At 40.2% G+C, this 22,524-nt stretch overlaps 1 protein-coding gene across 4 annotated transcripts; it reads right to left on the reverse strand.

The window, feature by feature from the left end:
• Positions 1-136: 136 nt before the first annotated feature.
• On the reverse strand, positions 137-22,124 carry LOC103782649 (zinc finger protein 25). 4 transcript variants are annotated; one of them, XM_008967556.5, is made up of 7 exons: positions 21,982-22,020; positions 17,174-17,273; positions 13,390-13,412; positions 7,674-7,800; positions 7,274-7,369; positions 3,948-4,011; positions 137-3,448 (listed from the first exon to the last, which is right to left on the reverse strand). In XM_008967556.5, the coding sequence occupies exons 4-7, from the start codon at positions 7,705-7,707 to the stop codon at positions 2,380-2,382; spliced, it is 1,263 nt and encodes a 420-aa protein (XP_008965804.1). In that variant the 5' UTR covers positions 7,708-7,800; positions 13,390-13,412; positions 17,174-17,273; positions 21,982-22,020; the 3' UTR covers positions 137-2,379. The 4 variants fall into 4 exon arrangements, with proteins under 4 accessions (XP_008965804.1, XP_008965803.1, XP_008965802.1 ...); XM_008967555.6 differs by lacking the exon at positions 13,390-13,412 and having other exon boundaries at positions 21,548-22,124; XM_008967554.4 differs by lacking the exon at positions 13,390-13,412 and having other exon boundaries at positions 21,982-22,116.
• Between the last annotated feature and the right edge of the window lie 400 nt (positions 22,125-22,524).

Here is a 22,524-nt window from a genome sequence, read left to right on the forward strand (position 1 = left end):
TACGTTAGCTAAGTATGACTTACCAATGGTATCTTATGGGATAGAAAGAAAATTATAAAACGATACAGGGAAAACTGGCCATTGATTTGGGAGAAAACAAAGGAATACTGTGGGGTGGGATCAATGAACAATTCGATTTAATTTAGACAATGTTTATTTCATATGTTTACTGCTACATTCCATCAAGAAATTTCTTGTTTTGATGTTATGACAATTTAGCAAGTAAAAAACACATTTCTTTGAAAAAAATACTTCTAAGCTCAGGCTCTTAACATATAAATATAATGCACAAAATAAATATACTGCAAAAAACCACCCACCTACAAATTGCTGTATGCATCATTTCTGAAACATGAAATACTTATAAAAGCGTAACTCTACATTGCTTTTATTTTCAGCTCTAAGTAACAGAAAAACTTACTTTGTAAAGTGCTAGATCTTAGGCTCAAGGGCATGTGGTGTCTGCTACAACTACTCAACTCTGCTGGGGTAGTGCAAAGACAGCCACAGGTCAAACATAAATAGGTGTTTTTTGTTTGTATTCATGTTTTCAAAACTTTATTTATGGACACTGAAATCTGAATATCATATAATTTTCATGTGTCACAATATTCTTTGATTCTTTCAACCATTTAGAAATATAAAACCATTCTTAGCTTGCAGGATACAAAAATGGGTAGTGGGCCAGATCTGTCTGATGGACTGTCATTTGCCAAACCCTGACTTAGTGTAGTCAGGATCTGCCCCTAAATCACTTGTAGGAAAACAAACAACCAAATCAAGGCACTGGCAGCAAGAAGGTGGGGGATGAATGTTGGGTAGCCAACATCTTTTTTTTTTTTGCAGCGTAATTCACAAAATACAAATAATGATGATAACCTCTAACATATAGCTCTTGTGTCTCAGACACTATTCTAAGTGCTTTGAAAATGTTAACTCATTTAGACCTCAAAGCAATCCTAAGATGTTGTCACTATCACTACTCTTTTATGGGATGGGAACTGAGGCACAGAGATATTAAGTAGCATGCCCCATGCTGGAATCGGGGCCCAGGCAGCAGGAGCCCAGAGTCCACACCCTTAACTATGTCATGTTGCTTCTATGAGGAAGAAAAAGTTGGTGAAGAACATTTAGGACTCTCACACAAAATACAAATGCAGATAGCTCTGCTCCCTGCTCACACATCAACAGTAAGATACATAATATTTCTTACATTGCACTATTTGTTTTCATTGTGGAGATTGTAATAAATACTACTGTTTTTAGCTGTTTAAAAACAGCTCAGGCTTTTGCTATATATAAATGTGTCCCTAATGCAAAACTTGGCTGACATTTGAAAATTTTACAAAAACATTTTAACTTATTTTTGAAGGATTAGTTATTACCACTGTCTATATCCATTTACAAACACAAAAAAAGGATAAAAAGATGCCTTATAATTTAAAAGGAATATTACACTTACAATACAAATATTAACAACCAGAGTCACTACTGAGACTTAATGTGCAACATCTTCATACACATAATAGTTACTGAACTAAGATTATATTATTTCGCTATGTACCATTATGGATGGATTCCACATGCACGCTGAACATCCGCAAGTTACATGTTATAGCACACTCACATACACACAAAATCCTATATGCTAACAGACATTTAATGTATGTTTAATGATGTTGCCTGATAACTTGTGCTTTTTAAAAGCTTCATATATGTAGACATTTGCAGGTTTCCTTTTAAAACAGAGCAATCTTGGCATCAGATCTGCAACATGATTTGTAGTATAACTGTTTCCCTCAGTACAAATTATTTGAATTTTTATTGAACACCTTCCAAATATTTAAAATATCTATCCAAGTACCAGTGATCTGAAATTGAATGAAACATCAATTCTTAATAAAGGCTTCTATATACCAGTGTCTTTGCAGTTATCCCTTTGAATTCTCTAGTACATGAGCTCCAATTGTGTAAAGAGATTTCTAGATACTCAAGGAGCTTCTCATTTGTGAGCTTTTGGATGTCTACAGCTGGCTGCCCTGACAGAAAATGTCTTGACATTCATTTTACTTACAGGATTTTTCTCCTGTGTGACTTCTATGTTGCAAAACAAAAGTATGACTTCTGAAAGGTTTCCTTCCTGTTTTACAATTTGCATGACTTCTGCCATCTATATTATCTAATATTTAGAAAAGCCTAAAATATGATAAAATTTTCTCCCAAATAAATGTACAGAATCTATGTATTTGCTGATACACAGAGAGAGCAAAGATTGTAGCTGAAAATTTCCCTCTATTGATGCGATTCATAAGGTGTACCTCTTGTGTGAATTATCTGATTGTTTTGAAGGATTCAGTCAAGAGAATTTCCCAACTCATCTTACTTCTCAGCCTTCCTCTTCTTTGTGTGTGTCTTCTGATGTGCAGTGAGTTGTGACTTCTGGATAAAGGTTTCCCCACACTCCTGACACTCATAGGGCTTCTCCCCTGTGTGTTTTCTCTGATGTATAATAAAATGTGACTTCTGAGAAAAGGACTTCCCACATTCCTTGCATGCATAGGGCTTCTCTCCTGTGTGAGTCCTTTGATGTAATCTGAGGACTGAATTCACAGCAAAAGATTTGCCACATTCTATGCATTCATAGGGCTTCTCCCCTGTGTGTTTTCTCTGATGTTTAGTGAGGTCTGATTTATAGTAAAATGTTTTCCCACATTTATTACATTCAAAGGGTTTCTCCCCTGTGTGAGTTCGCTGATGTACTGTGAGGGCTGACTTCTGGTAGAAGCATTTCCTACATTCCTTACATTCATAGGGTTTCTCTCCTGTGTGAGTTCTCTGATGAGTTTTGAGGTGTGAATTCCTAGAGAAGAATTTCCCACATTCCTTACATTTATAGGGTTTCTCCCCTGTGTGCATTCTCTGATGTACTGTGAGGTGTGACTTCTGGGAAAAGGCTTTCCCACACTCCTTACACTCATAGGGTTTCTCCCCTGTGTGTGTTTTCTGATGTACCATGAGGTATGCCTTCACATAGAAGAACTTCCCACATTCAGTACATTCGAAAGGTTTCTCCCCTGTGTGTGTTTTCTGATGTTCTATAAGATGTGGTTTCTGGTAGAAGGATTTTTCACACTGATTACATTCATAGGGTTTCTCTCCTGCATGGGTTCTCAGATGTCTACTGAGAGATGATAGGTGGTAAAATATTTTCTTACATTCTTTACACTCATAGGTTTTATCTCTCGTGTGAATTTTCTGATGTCTTATGAGGTCTTCATTTTTAGAGAAAGATTTCCCACATTTATCACAGTCATAGGATTTGCCCTTTGAGTGAGTATGCTGATGTACTATGAGGGCAGACTTCTGGCAGAAGAACTTCCCACATTCCTTACATTCACAGGCTTTCTCTGTGGTACGAGTTTTCTGATGTTTTGTGAGTTCTCCATTCCTAGACAGAAAGTTCCACATTCATTAATGTGTAAGACTTTTAAGGCTTTTTGTTCCCCCTGCTCCACTGGGCGTATTTTCCAAGTACCTCTGAGGACTGATTTCTAGAGATGTTCCCATATTTACTGGATCCATAGGGTTTCTCCACTGTGAGCATTCTCTGACCTGCACTGTAGTTTAACATTTGGTAAGGTGAATCTGCATTTGCATTCTATTCACAGGGTCTCTCAATTGCCTGCATTCTATTTTGTGTAATAGAGACTCCCTTTCATTACTTAATTCAGAAGAGTAAAAAGACCACTTCAAAGTTTCAATCTCCCGATCCTGCACAAGGTCTCTATGAAAAGGGGCAGTCCCACTTGGATTATATTCCTTGGGATTTGCTCTGCAGTGTTAGTTTTCTCACGTTTAGTATTAACTAGTGCCCTCCCATTTCTAGTAACTCCTTTAAGACTCTTGCTTACAAATCTTCTATCTTAAACATTAATTCTTGAACTTGCCTTGAATTTCCAGCTTGGCTTTCCTGGTATCTTGCTTCTAGATCATGAATGCTCCATAGGTCTTCTACAAGGGAACCAAAAATGTAATACTTTATAAATATTACACATTAATATTGTCATAGCATTGATTCTTAGGCTTCGGGCCAATTTCTCATAATGAAAGAACCTCAAATGCAAATTTCCTCTAGCCCATTGTTTTGGGAAAAAAACCTAAAACAAACACTGAAAACTGCTGTCACACACAGAAGGAGGATCCTACTTGTAGACCCATGTACTCTGACATTTTTACAAATGTGACCATAAGAGCTTGGAGGTGAAAGTTAAAGACAAAAAAAGAACCGGGAGAGGAGAACATAGGACATTCGAAGTGTTGCTGAACGGGAGTGTGGGAAGTATAGAGAATACTGTGAGCCCCTTAAGGACCATGAACAGTAAGCAGGTTAAGAAAAACTACTGGACAACAGTGTCCCCTGGAATACATGGAAAAGATTAAACTGAAAGAAGGAGCTGAAGTATAGGTCTTTATTCCCTCAAACCTAGATTACTGTGCTAGGATTCCTAGCATTTAGCAGACAAACTTCTACTTTATTTCCTCTTCATCCATCCACAGCAATCTAGGTGTCAATTACTAAAGTGACTTTTTCAGAACATCAGTTTCCTCATGCTTAGAGGAAGAGTCCTGTAGCTTGGGCTTTCACTCTCCATCTAGTTGGCTTTATTTTCAGGACAGGAAGACAGAGGACCACATATATCCAAAAGGAAGGATTTTCTTAAAAGCATTGGGATAAGCCATCTATACAAGGATGAATTCCTAGTTGTACCACCAGAGATTTTCAATCCTGAACTCATCCTGACCATCAAATCCTGCACTTCTAACGCACTTGTTACTCATGACTCAACACTAGTCTTGAATTTCATTTTCATATCTTGCTTCCTCCATCTCTGCTTCCAATTTACTACAGGATCTTTAAAGGTCCAATTATTGAACATCATTCTAGAATCTTTAGTGACCTTCATATTTATGCATCTTTAAATGCATGAAAGCAAGTGAAAGATTATCAGTAGATGCTTGGGGTTGGAATTTCATAGCAATGGTGGGGAATACATAAGAAAAGTCACTTCATAGTGACTTATGCGACGTTAACTCAGGAACACATGAAATAAGATCATATGTATGAGCCAGGAACGGTGGCTCATGCCTGTAATCCCGGCACTTTGAGAGGCTGAGGTGGGTGGATCACCTGAGGTCAGGAGTTCGAGACCAGCCTGACCAACATGGTGAAACCCCACCTCTACTAAAAATACAAAAATTAGCTGGATCTGGTTGTGGGCACCTGTAATCCCAGCTACTCAAGAGGCTGAGGCAGGAGAATCACTTGAACTCAGGAGGTGGAGGTTGCAGTGAGCTGAGATCGCACCACTGCATGCCAGCCTGCGCAACAGAGTGAGACTCCATATCAAAAAAAAAAAAAATCTTATGTTTGGAAAACATTTAAGAGCATAGTAAAATGGAGATTAACAGGTGTTTGGGGGCCACAAGGAGAAATAAGTTGCATAGGCAAGAGAGGGCCAGAGTAGTTCCTGACAGAAAATTCATTTAAATGAATATTACTAATACCTCCTTACCCTTGTAAGACTTTTATTTTGTCTAAAGGACTTAATACTGAGTCAGTATTAAGTATACCATGCAGGCTTCTGGCAATGTACATCTGCTGCATTACACAACTACTGTGGGAATTTAAATCAACAATTTTTGTTTTGACCCTAACAAGGAAGGAAGTAGAATAAGCAGAACTATCTTACAAGAAGGTAAAAATATGGGATCAGAATATAAATAGGGCAAAGATGCTGGAGAGGTCAATTTTAGGAATCCTTATCATAAAAACCAATGCATTGGCTTTAAGAATGGATGAGCTCCTACAGGAGTTAATAAAAGGAACAGAGCAGAAAGTAGAAAGTGTCTGTTGTTAATCATTTTATATATTTTTTATTTCTTTTTTTCGTGAACATGAGTCTCACTGTTGTCCAGGCTGGAGTGCAGTGGGGCGATCTTGGCTCACTGTAACCACTGCTTCCTGGGTTTAAGCGATTCTCATGCCTAAGCCTCAGCCTCCTGAATAGCTGGGACTACAGGTGTGCACCACCAAGCCCGGCTAATTTTTGTATTTTTAGTAGAGACAGGGTTTCACCATGTTGGCCGGGCTGGTCTCGAACTCGTGGCCTCAAGTGATCCACCCACTTTGGCCTCCCAAAGTGCTGGGATTACAGGCATGAGCCGCCACTCCCAGCCAGTCTCTTGTTAATTAATATTCATTCTTTCAACAAATATCTAGCGAGCAACTAATATGTACTAGGCATTGTTCCTGATACTGGCAACACATCTGTGCACAAGTTAGAAAATACGTGACAAACATTTAAGAAGGCAGGATGAGATTGTCTTAGTGTTATCCAAGTAAGTTTAGGGAGGATAAGCAGTGCTTTGTGGGAAGGATAAACACTGTATAGCAGGAAGTAGCAACTCCGAAATGAAAGAATTGATGAGCAGCATACCGATTTTTAATCTGAGCTCAGAGTTTAAAGAAAAAATGGGAAGTTAAAAGTGGTGCCAAAATAACTGAGGTATTTTATTGTTAATAAAAGGAAGGCGATGCCATTTAAAAACGTTATAAGTCAGATTTACAAACACTTTATAGTTGCATACTCTAATGGCAGGGAGTAACTGGTGATTCTAGACAAAAAGACAAAGTCTTACAAGCGTAAGGAGAGATAAGAGTTTGTATACAGGAAAGAGAAGTAAATCTATTTAAAACATGTCTAGCAAAGAAGAGAATTTAAGTGGAGAGAACAAAAATTGGAGGTGTGAATTAGGTTTTTTTACACGTGCAAATAAAGTGTCCTTAATCGCTTCCAAAACTACAGGGCATTTATAAAGAGACTGCTGAGGCCGGGCGCGGTGACTCACACCTGTAATCCTAGCACTTTGGGAGGCCGAGGTGGGCAGATCACCTGAGGTTGGGAGTTCAAGACCAGCCTGACCAACATGGAGAAACCCCATCTCTACTAAAAGTACCAAATTAGCCAGGCTGGTGGTACATGCCTGTAATCCCAGCTACTCGGGAGGCTGAGGGAGGAGAATTGCTTGAACCTGGGAGGTGGAGGTTGCAGTGAGCTGAGATGGCAACATTGGACTCCAGCCTGGACAACAAGAGTGAAACTCTGTTTCAAAAAAAAAAAAAAAAAAAGTGAGAGATTGCCGAAGAAGATTCAGAAGGCAAGAGGCACCAACTACTCACCAGTAACATGGGATATAATTTCTTCTAACTCACCAGGGAAGCCCCGATGTGGAAATTCTACTTCTAATATCCATGGCTCTTTTCCTTGCTTCAACTTGAAGACTGCATTTGGCTTATTCACATGGTAACCTATGAATGGAAAATATCAAGGAAATGATACAAATTGCTTGGAATTTAGGGACTGTGAAAGATGAGGAAGTGGAGTTTCAGGATAATAATGAAGGTTCCAGTTAGGCTTGGCAAATTTAGATTCTTTCAGCGGGGAGAGAGGGACACAAATATTTTTTCTAGTACCCAAAATGGATTTATTAACTTCGACCTCTGAATCATAGATAATGTCAATCATTCAACCCTATAGGGACATTTTATACTCCAGTAACCGAGAAGATAGATGCAAACTACTGGGATTTACACCTGGGGAAGTTTTCCTCACCCACTGAGACCAGGTGACTATAGTTTTCCAGCATCACATCTTTATACAGAGTCCTCTGAGCAGGGGTCAGTAACTTCCATTCCTCCTTGGTGAATTCCACAATAACATCCTTTAATGTCACGGGTCCCTGGAATAACATACTTCAGTTCAATTTGAAGTAACCAGAATAGATTGCATACCATTGAAAAGACATGTGAGCTAGCTCTTAGTGTACTAACTGCAAAGTTCACTCTGGAGAGTTAGGATATGTGCCATGCTGTACCCTGCTTTATTCATAGAAGGAATATTTGTTCATTACATATTTACTGAGCTCCCACTCCATGCCTGGAACTCTGCTGAAGATACAAAGATGAAGAAAAAAAATGAGTGTCATATGCCACATAATGACATTTCAGTAATGACAAATTCCATATATGATGATGATCCTATAAAAAAATATAGTATTTTTATTGTCTGCTTTCTATGTTTAGATACACAAATTCTTACCATTGTGTTACAAGTTGCCTACAGTGTTCAGTACAGTAACATACTGTACAGGTTTGTAGCCTAGAAGCAATGGGCTACACCACATAGCCTAGGTGTGCAGTCAGCTGTACCATCTAGGCTTGTGTAAGGACACTCTATGATGTTTGCACGATGAAGTCACCTAATGATATGTTTCTCATAACATATCCCTGTCACTAAGTGACACATGACTCTATTCCTGTTATCGAGGAGCTTATATTTTTGCCAGGGAGACAAAGGTGAAAATGCTAAAATACAGTATGTGAAGCAGGTGCCATTACAGAAACATGTATACAACATGAGATGGTCACAAATGGGGGTAATTATTTGCATTTCATATTGTCATGTTAGATTTTATTAGGTGGTCAAACTGACTAACTTTAGGAATAAAGAAAACACAATTGGCAAAGGCATGGATGCATGAGAAATGGTAAGTTTAGGAAACCACATATAATTTGGTAGGTATGATACCTATTGTGGGTACATAATGGTAGGTATATACCATAGGTTGGTAGGTATGTACTTACGGTAAGGCATAGGACCAAGATTAGTTAGAAGGTTACAGTGAAAAGTCAAGGGACAGGACAAGAAGAAATTCTGAATCTGTCTTTTGGAGAAGTAAAATATATTTTACATACACACTTAACAAATACATCTCTGCTTATTAATATAATGCATACCTTTACATGTATTAATGTTTATTAAGAATTAAGGAGGTGGGTGTGGTGGCTCAGGCCTGTAACACCAGCTACTTGAGAGGGTGTGAATTCAGTCCTCAGATTACATCAAAGGACTCACACAGTTGTGACTTCTGGATAAAGGTTTCCCCACACTCCTGACACTCATAGGGCTTCTCCCCTGTGTGTTTTGAAGGATTAATTCAGTCAAGAGAACTTCCCAACTCATCTTACTTCTCAGCCTTCCTCTTCTTTGTGTGTGTCTTCTGATGTGCAGTGAGTTGTGTGTTTTCTCTGATGTATAATAAAATGTGACTTCTGAGAAAAGGACTTCCCACATTCCTTGCATGCATAGGGCTTCTCTCCTGTGGGTCATGAGGTCAGGAGTTTGAGACCAGCCTGGCCAACATGGCAAAACCCTGTCTCTACTAAAAATACAAAAATTAGGCGGGTGTGGTGGTCCACGCCTGTAGTCTCAACTACTCGGGAAGCTGAGGGAGGAGAATCGCTTCAACCTGGGAGGCAGAGGTTGCCGTGAGCCAAGATCATGCCACTGCACTCCAGCCTGGGTAACAGAGTGAGACTCTACCTCAAAAAATAAATAAGCAAATAAATAAAGAGTCTAGGACCTACCCCTTATCTCTCTCTCTTGCTCCCACTGTCACTATGTGATGTACTGGCTCCTGCTTCACTTTCTGCCCTAAGTAAAAGCTCCCTGAGGCCTCACCAGAAGCTGAGCAGATGCCAGTGCCATGCTTCCTGTACAGCCTGCATAACCATGAGCCAATTAAACCTCTTTTCTTTATAAATGACCCAGCCTCAGGTATTTCTGTGTAGCAATGCAAAAAACAACTAACACAAAATAGGTACTGAGGAGTAGAGCATTGCTATAAAGATACCTGAAAATATAGAAGCAGCTTTGGAACTGAGTAACAAGCAGAGGTTGGAAGAATTTGGAGGGCTCAGAAGAAGACACTAAGCTGAGGGAATGTTTGAAACTTCTAAGAGACGGGTTAAATGGTTGTGACCAAAATGCTGATAGTGACATGGACAGTGAATGCTAAACTGATGAGGTCTCAGAAGAAAATGAGGAATTTATTGGAAACCAGAGTATAGGTCACCCATGTTTTGTCCTGGCACAGAGCTTGGCTGCATGTCCTAGGGATCTGTGGAAGACTGAACTTAAGACTGATGACCTAGGGTATCTGGCAGAAGAAATTTCTAAGCAGCAAAGCATTCAAGATGTGGCCTGACTGCTCCTAACAGCCTTTGATCAAATATAGGAGCAAAGAAATGACTTAAAGTTGGAACTGATATTTAAAAGGGAATCAAAGCATAAAGTCTGGAAAGTTTATAGCCTGGTCCTGTGGTACAGAAAGAATCCAAGCCCAAGCAGGCTGTGGAGCAACCACTTGCTAGAGAGATTAGCATGACTCAAATGGAGCCAAGTAACAATCCAAGACAATGGGGAAAAGGCCTTAAAGGCATTTCAGAGATCTTTGGGACTCTGCCTTCCATCACAGGCCCAGAGGCCTAGGAGGAATGGTTTCAGGGGCCAGGCCTAGGGCAATGCAGCTCTGTGCAGCCTTGTGACACTGTTCCCCACATCTCAGCTGCTCTGGTTCCAGCTTCAGCTCAAGGGGGTCCAGGTATAGCTTGAGCCAAAGCTCAGGAGGGCACAATCTGTAATCCTTCATGGTTTCTATCTAGTGTTAAGTCTGCAGATGCTCAGAATGCAAGCATGAAGGAGGCTTGGCAGCTTCCCCCTAGATTTCAGAGGATGTATTGGAAAGCCTCGGTGTCCAGGCAGAAGTCTGCCACAGAGATGGAGCCCCCACAGAGAAACTACTAGGGCAATGTTGAGGGGAAATGTGGGGTTGGAGCCTCCACACAGAGCCCCCACTGGGGTACTGCCTAATGGAGCTGTGGGAAGGGGACCACTGCCCTCCATACTTTGGAATGCTAGAGCCACTAGCCACTTGCAACCTCAGCATGGAAAAGCTGAAAGCAGTCAACTCCAGTCATTAAGATTAATCCATTAATCCATTAAGATTAAAGCAGATTTCTTAACAGAAACTGTGAAAGCCAAAAGGCAGTGTGATGACACATTAAAGTGCTGAAAGAAAAGAATTCTACTTCAAGAATTCTTTTCCATCAAGACTATCCATCAATAATGCAGAAGAAATTAAGGCATTACAAGATAAAAGCTAAAGGACTCTGTTTCTAGTAGACCTGCCTTATAAGAAATGCTACAAGCAGTCCTTCAGTCTGAAATGAAAGGACACTAGACAGCAATTCAAGGCCATTTGAAGCTATAAAGAACACAGGTAAAGGTAACTATATAGGTACATAGAAAAGCTGGTATTGTGATATTTTTTAAATTATGTCTCCTCTGTTTGCTTCCTATAGGATTTAAAAGACAAATGCATATAATAGTAACTATAAATATATGTTAATGGTCATACAACATGCAAAAATATAATTTGTGACAGTAACAACATAAAGGGGGGAGAAACAGCTATATATCAGCAATTTGTATACACTACTGAAGCTAAGTTGGTATCAATTCAAACCAGATTGTTAAAAATTAGAAAAGTTAATTGTAATACTAAGAGTAACCACTAAAAACACCTTAAAACACTCACAAAAGGAAATGAGGAGGAAAGCAAAATGGTACATTAGAAAAAAAATTAAAAAGAAGGCAGTATTGGAGGGTATTAGTGTGTTATCACATTGCTATAAAGAACTACCTAAGGCTTGGCGTGGTGGCTCACTCCTGTAATCCCAGCACCTTGGAAGGCTGAGGTGAGCACATCACTTGAGGTCAGGAGTTCAACATGGCCAACACGGTAAAACCCTGTCTGTACTAAAAATACAAAAAATTAGCCAGGCATGGTGGCATGCACCTATAATCCCAGCTACTTGGAAGGCTGAACCACGAGAATCTCTTGAACCCGGGAGGCGGAGGTTTCAGTGAGCCGAGATCGCACCACTGCACTCCAGCCTGGGTGACAGAGCAGGACTCCATGTCAATTAAAAAAAAAAAAAAACTACCTGAGACTGGGTAATTTACAAAGAAAAGAGGTTTAATTGACTCATGGTTCCACAGGCTGTGCAGGAAGCATGGCTGTGTAGGCCTCAGGAAGCTTACAGTCATAGCAGAAGGTGAAGGAGAAGTTGGCACATCTTCACATGGCAGAGCAGGAGATAGAGGGCAAAGGGGGAAGTGCTACACACTTTTACCCAGATCTTGTCAGAACTCACTCACTATCTCAAGAACAGCAAGGGGGAAGTCTGCCCCCATGATCTAATCACCTCCCACCAGGCCCCTCCTCCAACATTGAGGGTTACAATTTCACATGAGATTTGGGTGGGGACACAGAGCCAAACCATATCACGGAGGAATTAAAGGAAAATATATAAAGTATGTTGAAGAAAAATGCCAAGTTGCAGAAGTAAGTCTTTATCAAACATCACTTTAAATAGATTAGACTCACGAGTTAAAGGTGGAGATTGACTGAATGGATATTAAAAACATGATTCAAATATATGCCTTCTAAAATTAAATTTAGATCCAAAGACACAAGTAGGCTGAAAAGAAAGGATGGAAAAAGGCATTTCACGAAAATAGTAGTAACCAAAAGAGAGCTGGCTGGCTATACTAAGATGAGACCTAAATAAATGAGATGGCATCCTGTATTCATAGACTGGGAGACTTAATATGGTTCAAATGACAATACTACCCAAAGAAATCTACAGATTCAAACCAGTCCCTATCAAACTCCCAATGGCTTTTGCACAGAAATGGAAAAGATTATCCTCCAATTCATACGGAATTGCAAGGGGTCCCCAATAGCCAAAACAACATTGGGAAAGAAGAATAAAGTCAGAGGACTCACACTTCACTATTTCAAAACTTACTGCAAAGCTGCAGTTATCAAAACAGTGAGGTACTGGCATAAGGACAGACATACAATCTAATGGGATAGAACTGAGTTCAGAAATAAACCCATATATCTACGACCACATGATTTTCTTCTTCTTTTTTTTTTTCTGAGACAGGGTCTCACTGGCTGGAGTGCAATGGTCCAGTCATGGCTTACTGCAGCCTGGACCTCCCCAGGCTCAGGTGATTCCCCCACCTCAGCCTCCCAAGTATCTGGGACTAAAAGTGCACACCACCCACCTGGCTAATTTTTGTATTTTGCAGAGACAGGGTCTTGTCATGTTGCCCAGGATGGTTTCAAATTCCTGGGCTCAAGAGATCTGCCCACTTCGGTCACCTAAAGTGTTAGGATTACAGGCATGAGCCACCACATCCAGCCCCAACTGATTTTCAACGAGGCTGTCAAGACCATTCAGTGGGAAAAGAATAGTCTCTTCATCAAATAATACTGGGAAAACTCAATACCCACATGCGTGAGTTAAATGGTTAACTCTAACTCACATCATATGCAAAAATCAATTCAAAATGGATCAATGACCTAAATATATGAGTTAAACATGTAGAACTCTTAGAAGAAAACATAGCCTACCTTGAATTTGGCAATGGATTCTTCTATATGACACCAAAAGCACAAACAAAAGAAAAATAAATTTTACTTCATCATAATTTGAAATGTTTGTGCATTATAGAACATTGTCATAATGGAGAAAAGACAACACACAGTCTGGAAAATATTTGCAAATCATCTGAGACAGAGTCTCCCTCTGTTGCCCAGGCTGGAGTGCAGTGGCGCCATCTCAGCTCACCACAACCTCTGCCTCCCGGGTTCAAGCAATTCTCCTGCCTCAGCCTCCCAAGTAGCTGGGACTACAGGCACATGCCATCATGCCTAACTAATTTTTGTATTTTTAACAGACATGGGGTTTTACCATATTGGCCAGGCCTGTCTCAAACTCCTGACCTCGTGATCCGCCTGCCTCAGCCTCCCAAAGTGTTGAGATTACAGGCGTGAGCCACTGCACCCGGCCAATTTTTTTTTTTTTTTAAGACAGAGTCTTGCTCTGTCACCCAGGCTGGAATGCAGTGGCGCCATCTCGACTCACTGCAACCTCCACCTCCTGGGTTCAAGTGATTCTCCTGCCTCAGCCTCCCAAGTAGCTGGGACTACCGGTGTGCACCACCAAGCCCAGCTAATTTTTGTATTTTTAGTAGAGACAGGGTTTCACCATGTTGACCAGGCTGGTCTGAACTCCTGACCTCGAGTGATCTACCCACCCTGGCCTCCCAAAATGCTGGGATTACAGGCATGAGCCACTATGCCTGGCCATAAAATGTTCTTATAATTCAACAACAAAAAGATAAACAGCCCAGGTAGGAAATGGGCAAAGAACTTGAGTGTACATTTCTCCAAATAACACAACTCACCCTTGAACAACACAGGCTTGGATGCAGATTATTTTCAACCTAACATAGATTGAAAATGTAGTATTTGCAAGATTGGAAACCCACACATATGGAGGGCCAATTTTTTGCACACGTGGGTTCTGAAGGGCTGACTGTAGGACTTGAGTATGTGTGGATTTAAGTACATGCAGGGGTCCTGGAACCAATCACCTGCATATACCAAATGATGACAGTATATACAAATGGCTAAAAAGCACACTAGAAAAAAAATAGCAGAAAAAAGCACAATAGAAGATGTTCAGCATCACTCATCTCTAAAGAAATGCAATGCAAAACCGCAACAATACCACTTCACCCCCCCACCCCAATTATAATGGGCATAATTTTAAAAATGGCAGGTGTTGGGGGTATATGGAGAAACTGAAACCCTTGTACATTGCTAATGGGAATGTAAAACAGTGCAGCTGCTGTGGAAGTTTGGCAGTTCCTCAAAAAGTTAAACATAGAATTGCCATACATCCCAGCAATTCCATTTTTAGGTATATACCCGAAATAATTGAAAATAGGTATCAAATACTTACAGATGAATTTGCATAACAGCATTATTCATAATAACCAAAAAGTGGAAACCACCCAAATGTCTGTCAATGGATGAATGGACAAACAAATTGTGGTGTATATACACAATGGCATTTTAGCCATAAAAAGGAATGATGTACTGATACATGCTTCAAGGTGGCTGAACCTGGAAAACATGCTAAGTAAAAGAAGGCAGATACAAAAGGTCACCTAATGTATGATCTCACTTACACGAAATATCTAGACTAGGTAGATCCATAGAGATAGATAACATATTAGTGGTTGCCAGGGGAAAGAGGGAGAGAGAACAGGGAATGACTGCTTAATGGGAATGGGGTTTTCTTTTGGGATGGTGAAAATGTTTTGTAACTAGGTAGAGGTGGTGTTACACAATACTGTGAATGTACTAAATATTAATACCTTACAATTGTATACTTTTAAATGATGAATAGTATGTGAATTTGACTTCAATTAAAACAAGTAAACAAAACCTTTGAACAAAGACAACTTCAGGCCTAAATGGTTTCATTGGTGAATTCAATCAAACAATAAGACAGAAACAATACCAATTACATGTAATTTCTTCCATAAAACCAAGAAAAAATAACCATTCTCGACTCACTTTATAAGGCTCACGTGACCCTGAAACCCAAATCTAACAAAAACATTACCAGAAATGACAACTACAGTGGTTGCTGGCACCAGTTTGTATCAGCTCAGAAGAGCTGATGGTTAAGTTTTCAGAATCTGGCTGGCATGTTGTAGCTTGAAATTTGCCATGGTGGGAGTATTGATACCACAGAAATTGGTAAACAGTATAAACCAGATTTCTATCCCAACCCCTAAAATCTGATTATTAAACATTTACTAGTATATTGATCACTGATCAATATTCCTCATGGTGATAGATGCAAAAATCCTCAACAAAATGTTAGCAAACCTAATTCAGCAATATATAAAAATATACACATTGTGACCAATTTACCCTGGCAATGCAAGGTTGATTCCACATTTGAACATCAATCAGTGTAGTTCACTATGCTAACAAACTAAAAAAGAAAAACAACATGATTATCCCAAAAAAAGCAGAAGAACATTTGACAAAATTCAAGATCCATTCATGATAAAAACTCTGAACAAACTAGGAAAAGAAGGGAACTTCCTTCATCTGATAAAAGGCATTTACATAAAATCCATAGTTTATACCATCCTTATTATTGAATGGCTAAATTCTTTCCCCCCTAAGGTCAGGTTTCATTATGTACATTCCTTTGATTATGTAAAGGATGATTTTTAAATGAGCAAACAAAACAAAACAAAACAAAATTCAATGTTTTCTACAGTCTACCAGGGCCATACATATTCTAGCTTCCTCTACCTTTTTGATGTTACCTCTTACCATTCTTTCCCTAAGTCATATCTCTCTAGCTTCAATATCCTACATACTGTTTCTGGAACACGATTTGGGGTGTCTGTATTGCTGTTTTTCCTACCCACAATGCTGCTCCCTCAGATTTCTACTTGGCTCTCTCTCTAATTCAGGACTTTCCTCAAACATTATATTTTAGGGTAGCATTGTCCTAATCAACCTATAACTCATTCCTCACTTATCTGTATCACTTTGTCCTCCTAAATTGCTTGAGTTTGTCTCCAAACATATACCTCAGAAATACTACTCAAATGTTGACATATTGTTATAAAATATATTTTTAAAATCACATTTGTGGCCTGGCGCAGTAGCTCACGCCTGTAATCCCAGCATTTGGGAGGCTAAGGCGGGAGGATCATTTGAGGTCAGGAATTTGAGACCAGCCTGGCCAACATGGGGAAACCCCTTCTCTACTAAAAATACAAAAAATTAGCTGGGCATGGTGGCAGATGCCTGTAATCCCAGCTACTCATGAGGCTGAGGCAGGAGAATCACTTGAACCTGGGAGACAGAGGCAGCAGTGAGCCAAGATTATACCATTGCACTCCAGCTTGGGCAACAGAGCGAGACTCCATCTCAAAAAAAAAAAAAAAATTCACATTTGTTAGTATCAATGTCATTGTCTACTTTATGCCAAACAGGCAGTAACCTATTTAGCATGGTTTTCATGCCATCAGTGCAAGTATCAACAGTGTAAAAGGCAATCTACATCTTAGCACTCTGAGTCTCAACCTCATAGACCCCTTGAGAGGGTCTTGGAGCTCCCAGGGATCTGCAGACCACATTTTGAGAATTGCTGTTTTATTCAAACGGTATTTTGCCTGTAGGTGATTTTTAACTATTTCTACGTTTCTAATTTAGTACATGGGCTCTCGTTCATAAAACTCATTAAACACACACACACACACACACACACACACACACACAATGAAACAAAGTAAGGGCTAAGTAAATGACTCACCTGGAACTTGTTCATTTTCTGCTGCTCTTGGGAAAGGCTGAAAACTGCAAAGCCAGAGCAGAAATCATAAGGGACCTTAGCTGGCAGCCCCAGGAATCACCTGTGAGAAATTTCCATACAACATTTTAGTAAAATATATACCTTTGAGAAAATGTCCCTTTGACCCATTAGAAAGCATAGTAAGGACCATGATGAAGTAGCACCCACCTGTCCACTTCTGACTCTGATATTAATGTTGATGAGCCTGAGACATTTTTTAGTGAATCTACACATTTCTTTCCTATTGGTTGTTTTGAAAATTATGTTTCTGTTTTCTGAATAACACAAAAGAATCGAAAACTTAAATATCCAATAATGACTGATTAAATAACAAGTATAATATATCCAAAGTATGGAGCCCTTTGCTGACACTAGAAATGATGTTGAAGAGATATATTTATTGGCACATAAAAGGTAATTAAGTTACATATCATAACCATTTTTTTCTATTATAAACCCAAAGTTAGAAAGTCTGAATTTTCAAAGTTCTCAAACATAAGACATTTCTTCTCCCTAAATTGCAGTTTCTCAGAAACCATTTCTCCAAGAACCTTCTTTTGATATAAATATGATATAATGAACTTAAAGACTCAGTTCTACTCTAGGCTCTGCTATTAATAAACTTAGTGATTGTCTTAGTTTCAATGCTTTTGTCTTCAAAATGAGTAGGAATTAGATAATCTTGCACAACCCTTCATGTACCATTCTACTTCTATATATCTTCACTCAGGATCACCAATACAGACAGTACCTGCAATGCACTGTGCCCTCAAAACTTGGGCTGGGCCTAAGGTAAAATTTAATTAGGCCCTGATGAACTCTGACTTGAGAATCTAATCTGCTGAGAGTGACACAAATCTACCTTCTAAAATAACAGTTAATCATCATAATTCTCAAACAAGCACTTCATATAGGTAGCAAAAGGCAACTACGTCATAATCCTAAGGTCCTTTTCATAAGCAGCAGAAACCATGCAGGGCATCCAAACTGGAAAGAAAAAATCAAATTATCTTTGTTCACAGATGACATGACCCTATATTTAGAAAAACATAAAGACTCCACCGAAAAAACTGGTAGAACTGATACATGAACTCAGTAAAGCTGCAGGATACAAAATCAACATTAAAAAACCAGTAGCAGGCCAGGCACGGTGGCTCACGCCTGTAATCCCAGCATTTTGGGAGGCCAAGGTGGGTGAATCACCTGAGGTTGGGAGTTCAAGACCAGCCTGACCAACAGGGAGAAAAACCAGTCACTACTAAAAGTACAAAATTAGCCAGGTGTGGTGGCGCATGCCTGTAATCCCAGCTACTCGGGAGGCTGAGGTAGGAGAATTGCTTGAATCCAGGAGGCGGAGGTTGCAGTGAGCCAAGATCATGCCACTGCACTCCAGCCTAGGCAACAAGAGCAAAACTCTATCTCAAAAAAAAAAAAAAATCAGTAGCATTTCCATACACCAACAGTGAACAATCTGAAAAACAAATCAAGAAAGCAATCCCATTTACAACAGCTACCAAAAAAACCCCAACACCTAGGAATAAATTTAACCAAAAATGTAAAAGATCCTATGATTAAAAGTATAAAACAGGCTGGGCACTGTGGCTCACACCTGTAATCCCAACACTTTGGGAGGTGTAGGCAGGTGGATCACCTGAGGTCAGGAGTTCAAAATCAGACTGGCCAACGTGGCAAAACCCTGTCTCCACTAAAAATACAAAAAAAATTACACAGGTATGGTGGTGCACTCCTATAATCCCAGCTACTCGGGAGGTTGAGGCAGGAGAATCGCTTGACCCTGGGAGACAGAGGTTGCAGTGAGCCAAGATTGCACCAAACTGAGCCCTTGTCTCAAAAAAAAAAAAAAAAAGAGTATAAAACACTGATGAATGATATTAAAATGGAAAGATATCCCATGCTCATGGACTGGCAGAATTAATATTGTTAAAATGTCCATAGTACTAAAAGCAGTCTACAGATTAAATGCAATCCATATCCAAATACCAATGACATTCTTCACAGAAATAGGAAAAAAAATCCTAAAATTTATATGGAACCACCAAAGACCCCGAGTAGCCAAAGCAATTTTGTGCAAAAAGAACAAAGGTGGAGGCATTGTACTACCAGACTTCAAAATATACTATAAAGCTATAGTAAACAAAACAGTAGGTTACTGGCATAAAAAGAGACACATAGACCAATGGAAAAGAGAATTGAGAAATAAATACATGCATTTATAGCCAATTTCATTTTTGACAAAGGCACTAAGAACATACATTGGAGAAATGACAGTTTCTTCAATAAATGGTGCTGAGAAAACTGGATATCCATACGCAGAAGAACGAAACTAAACCCCTGTCTCTCATCATATGCAAAAATCAAATGATAGTGGATTAAAGAGTTAAATGTATGACCTGAAACTATGAAACTACTTGAAGAAAACATTTGGAAATGCTTCAGAACATTGTTCTCGGCAAAAATTTTTTGGTAAGACCTCAAAAGCACAAGCAACAAAGGCAAAAATAGATGAATGGGATTACATCAAATGGAAAAGTTTCAGCACAGCAAAGTAAGCAATAACAGTGAAAAGATACCTAAAGAACAGGAGAAAATATTTGCAAACTACCCATCTGACAAGGAATTAATAACCAGAATATACAAGGAACTCAACAGTCAGAAAACAAAAAATTTGATTTAAAAAAATTGAGCAAATGATCTGAACAGACATTCCACAATAGAAGACATACAAATGGCCAATAGGTATACGATAAAATCTTCAACATCATTAATCATCAGACAAATGCAAATCAAAACCATAATGGGATATCATTTTACCCCTTAAAACAGCTATTATAAAAAAGGCAAAAAAAAAAACAAATGCTGGGATATAGAGAAAGAAGAACCCTCATACAACCTTGGTGGCAATGTAAACTAGTACAGCCACTGTGGAAAACAGTAATGGAGGTTCCTCAAAAAATTGAAAACAGAATTACCATATGATCTAGCAATCTCACTGCTATATATATATCCAAAAGAAGGGAAATCCGTATATTGAAGATATCTCTGCACTCCCATTTTTATCGCAGCACTATTCACAATAGTCTAGATACAGAATCCACCGAAGTACCCATCAATGCATGAATAGATAATGAAAATTGTGGTATATATACACAATGGAATATTATTCAGACATAAAAAGAATGAAATTTTGTCATTGCAGCAACAAAGATGGAACTGGAGGACATTATGTTACATGAAATAAGCCAGGCACAGAAAGACAAATATCATGTTCTCACTCATACGCAGGAGCTAAGATAGTTGATCTCATGAAGATAGGATGTAGAATGATGGTTACCAGAGGCTGCAAAGGGAAGTAGGGAGTGAGGAATGAAGAGAGGTTGGTTAATGGGTACAAAAATACAGTTAGGTAGAAGGAATAAGTCCTAGTGTTCAATAGCACAGTATGGTTACAAGTGTTAGCAATAATTTATTAGCTATCGGAATAGCTAGAAGATTTCGAATATTTGCAACACAAAGAAATGATAAATGAGGCGGTGGATATTGTAATTACCCCGATTTGATCATGACACATTGTATGCATATATCAAAATATCACATGTACCCCACAAATATGTACATTATGTACCAAAAAAAAAAAAACAAAACTAAAATAAGCAGCAAAAACCACTTCCAGCTAGCATGGTGCTTACGAAATGCCTAAGCTCAGTTATCAGCCAATGAGAGGCATTATAAGATCACCACCATAAAATGGGGGAACTGATGAACTGCAGTTTTCATCTTTAAAAAAATTTTTTGTCCCATTTCCTGTCTTTAGAAACTAGCCTCTGGGCTGGATGGGATTCCCAGCTTCTCCTGTAAAATGCAAAATTGAGGGCTCAAATTGTGGTTTCAATTTACACGTTTCACAGTCCTCTGAGAAGAGACTAAGGTTGGAGGATGCAGGAAGGCCTTAAATAATTCACCTTTTGACTCAAGTGCTCTGAAGATTCCCCAAGCATTTTTGGAAACAGAACACTACCTGGATGAGACTGGGTTCAAGTACACTACACAGCTATGTTCTGGTGGTGCTCAAGGGGCAAATGCTGTGCTAAATACAAGTCAAGACTGGATTTTAGTGTGGGAAGGCGCATTAACTCAGAGGAAAAAGTGAGGATTTACATCCCACCTGCTAATACTGTGGGTAAACGGATTTCTCTCTCTGAATCTTTAGTAGTCACATTTATTTAAACAGAGATGGTTAAGTCGAAAGGATGGTTACGATGATTAAATGAGCCAATAATGAAAACAGCATGTTTTGTAATAATAGAAGCAGCTCACCTTTATTGAGTCCTGTATCATACTTTACATCTATTACCCTATTCAGTACCCAAAGGCCCCCATCATTTGCCAGATGCGCGTCGAGCCGCACTGGGACCACCTACAGACGCTGGACCAGAGCCCACGTCCCTGCGGCTTTGGAGCGCCGCGTCTGCAGCGGCCAGCGCGCCTCACATGGCGGCTCCGGTCACGTCACACAAGGCGGCTGCTCCGGGCGCCCACTGCCCAGCACCGCAGGCCTCCTCTGGCCGCCCCTCAAGCAGGTCGCGCAAACGCCATTCCGGGCAGGGGCGCCAGCGCAGCCAGCCAACCTCCCCACCAGGCGGCTCCCACCCGGGGCCCTCCGCGGAGGCCGCTCCGGGGCCAGGAGGCGGCTTCCAGGCTCGAGACCCCGCCTCCCAGGCCCTGCCCGCCCGCAAAAGCCTTCGACACACCTGCAGGGTCTCGGCCTCTGCTCCCGGCCCGCGCCGGGCCCAGGCCCCGCCCTTTGCGGCCCAGCCCAGACCCGGAGGCACCGGAGTCCTCTCCCCACCCTAGGGCGTAAGACCAAAAAAACGCCAATGCCAGAAAGAAGACACTGCACATGCGCAGAACGTTTCCCTAGCCCTACTCCAGAACTACGCTTCCCAGAAGGCCCGGCTGCGACTCCATCTTGGATGACGCCGTGAGGCGCGGCCGCCTCCAGCGGCCTGAGTGATTGCTGTCGGGTTTCCGGGAGAGGGCGCTGTCCTTGCTCAGTGATGGCCGGAGAGCTGCACCCTGCACGTCTGGGCTTGAAGACAGAAAGCCACCGTGAGGTGCTCCAAGGAACACTGATGGGCAGTTTTGTTAAAGTGATTGAACTCCGTGGGTACAGGAGTACGTGGAGTAATGAAGGATAATGCCCTGTAACCGCTTCCTCTTAGGAATGCTAGCTTTCACAATTGTGCAAACGGTACGCGAAACGTAATAAACTACAAAATATGTATAAGCTAAAA

The sequence above is a fragment of the Pan paniscus genome, chromosome 8, assembly GCF_029289425.2.
Source record: "Pan paniscus chromosome 8, NHGRI_mPanPan1-v2.0_pri, whole genome shotgun sequence".
NCBI classification, from domain to species: Eukaryota; Metazoa; Chordata; class Mammalia; order Primates; family Hominidae; genus Pan; species Pan paniscus.

What these genes read in the sequence shown, in the direction of transcription:
- LOC103782649 (XM_008967555.6), bottom strand. An exon ending in TAGTCACCTGGTCTCAGTGG is followed by an intron (nt 7,370 to 7,673) that starts GTGAGGAAAACT and finishes TTCCATTCATAG; the next exon opens with GTTACCATGTGAATAAGCCA. An exon ending in AGCCAAGCTGGAAATTCAAG is followed by an intron (nt 3,449 to 3,947) that starts GCAAGTTCAAGA and finishes CTTTCTGTCTAG; the next exon opens with GAATGGAGAACTCACAAAAC.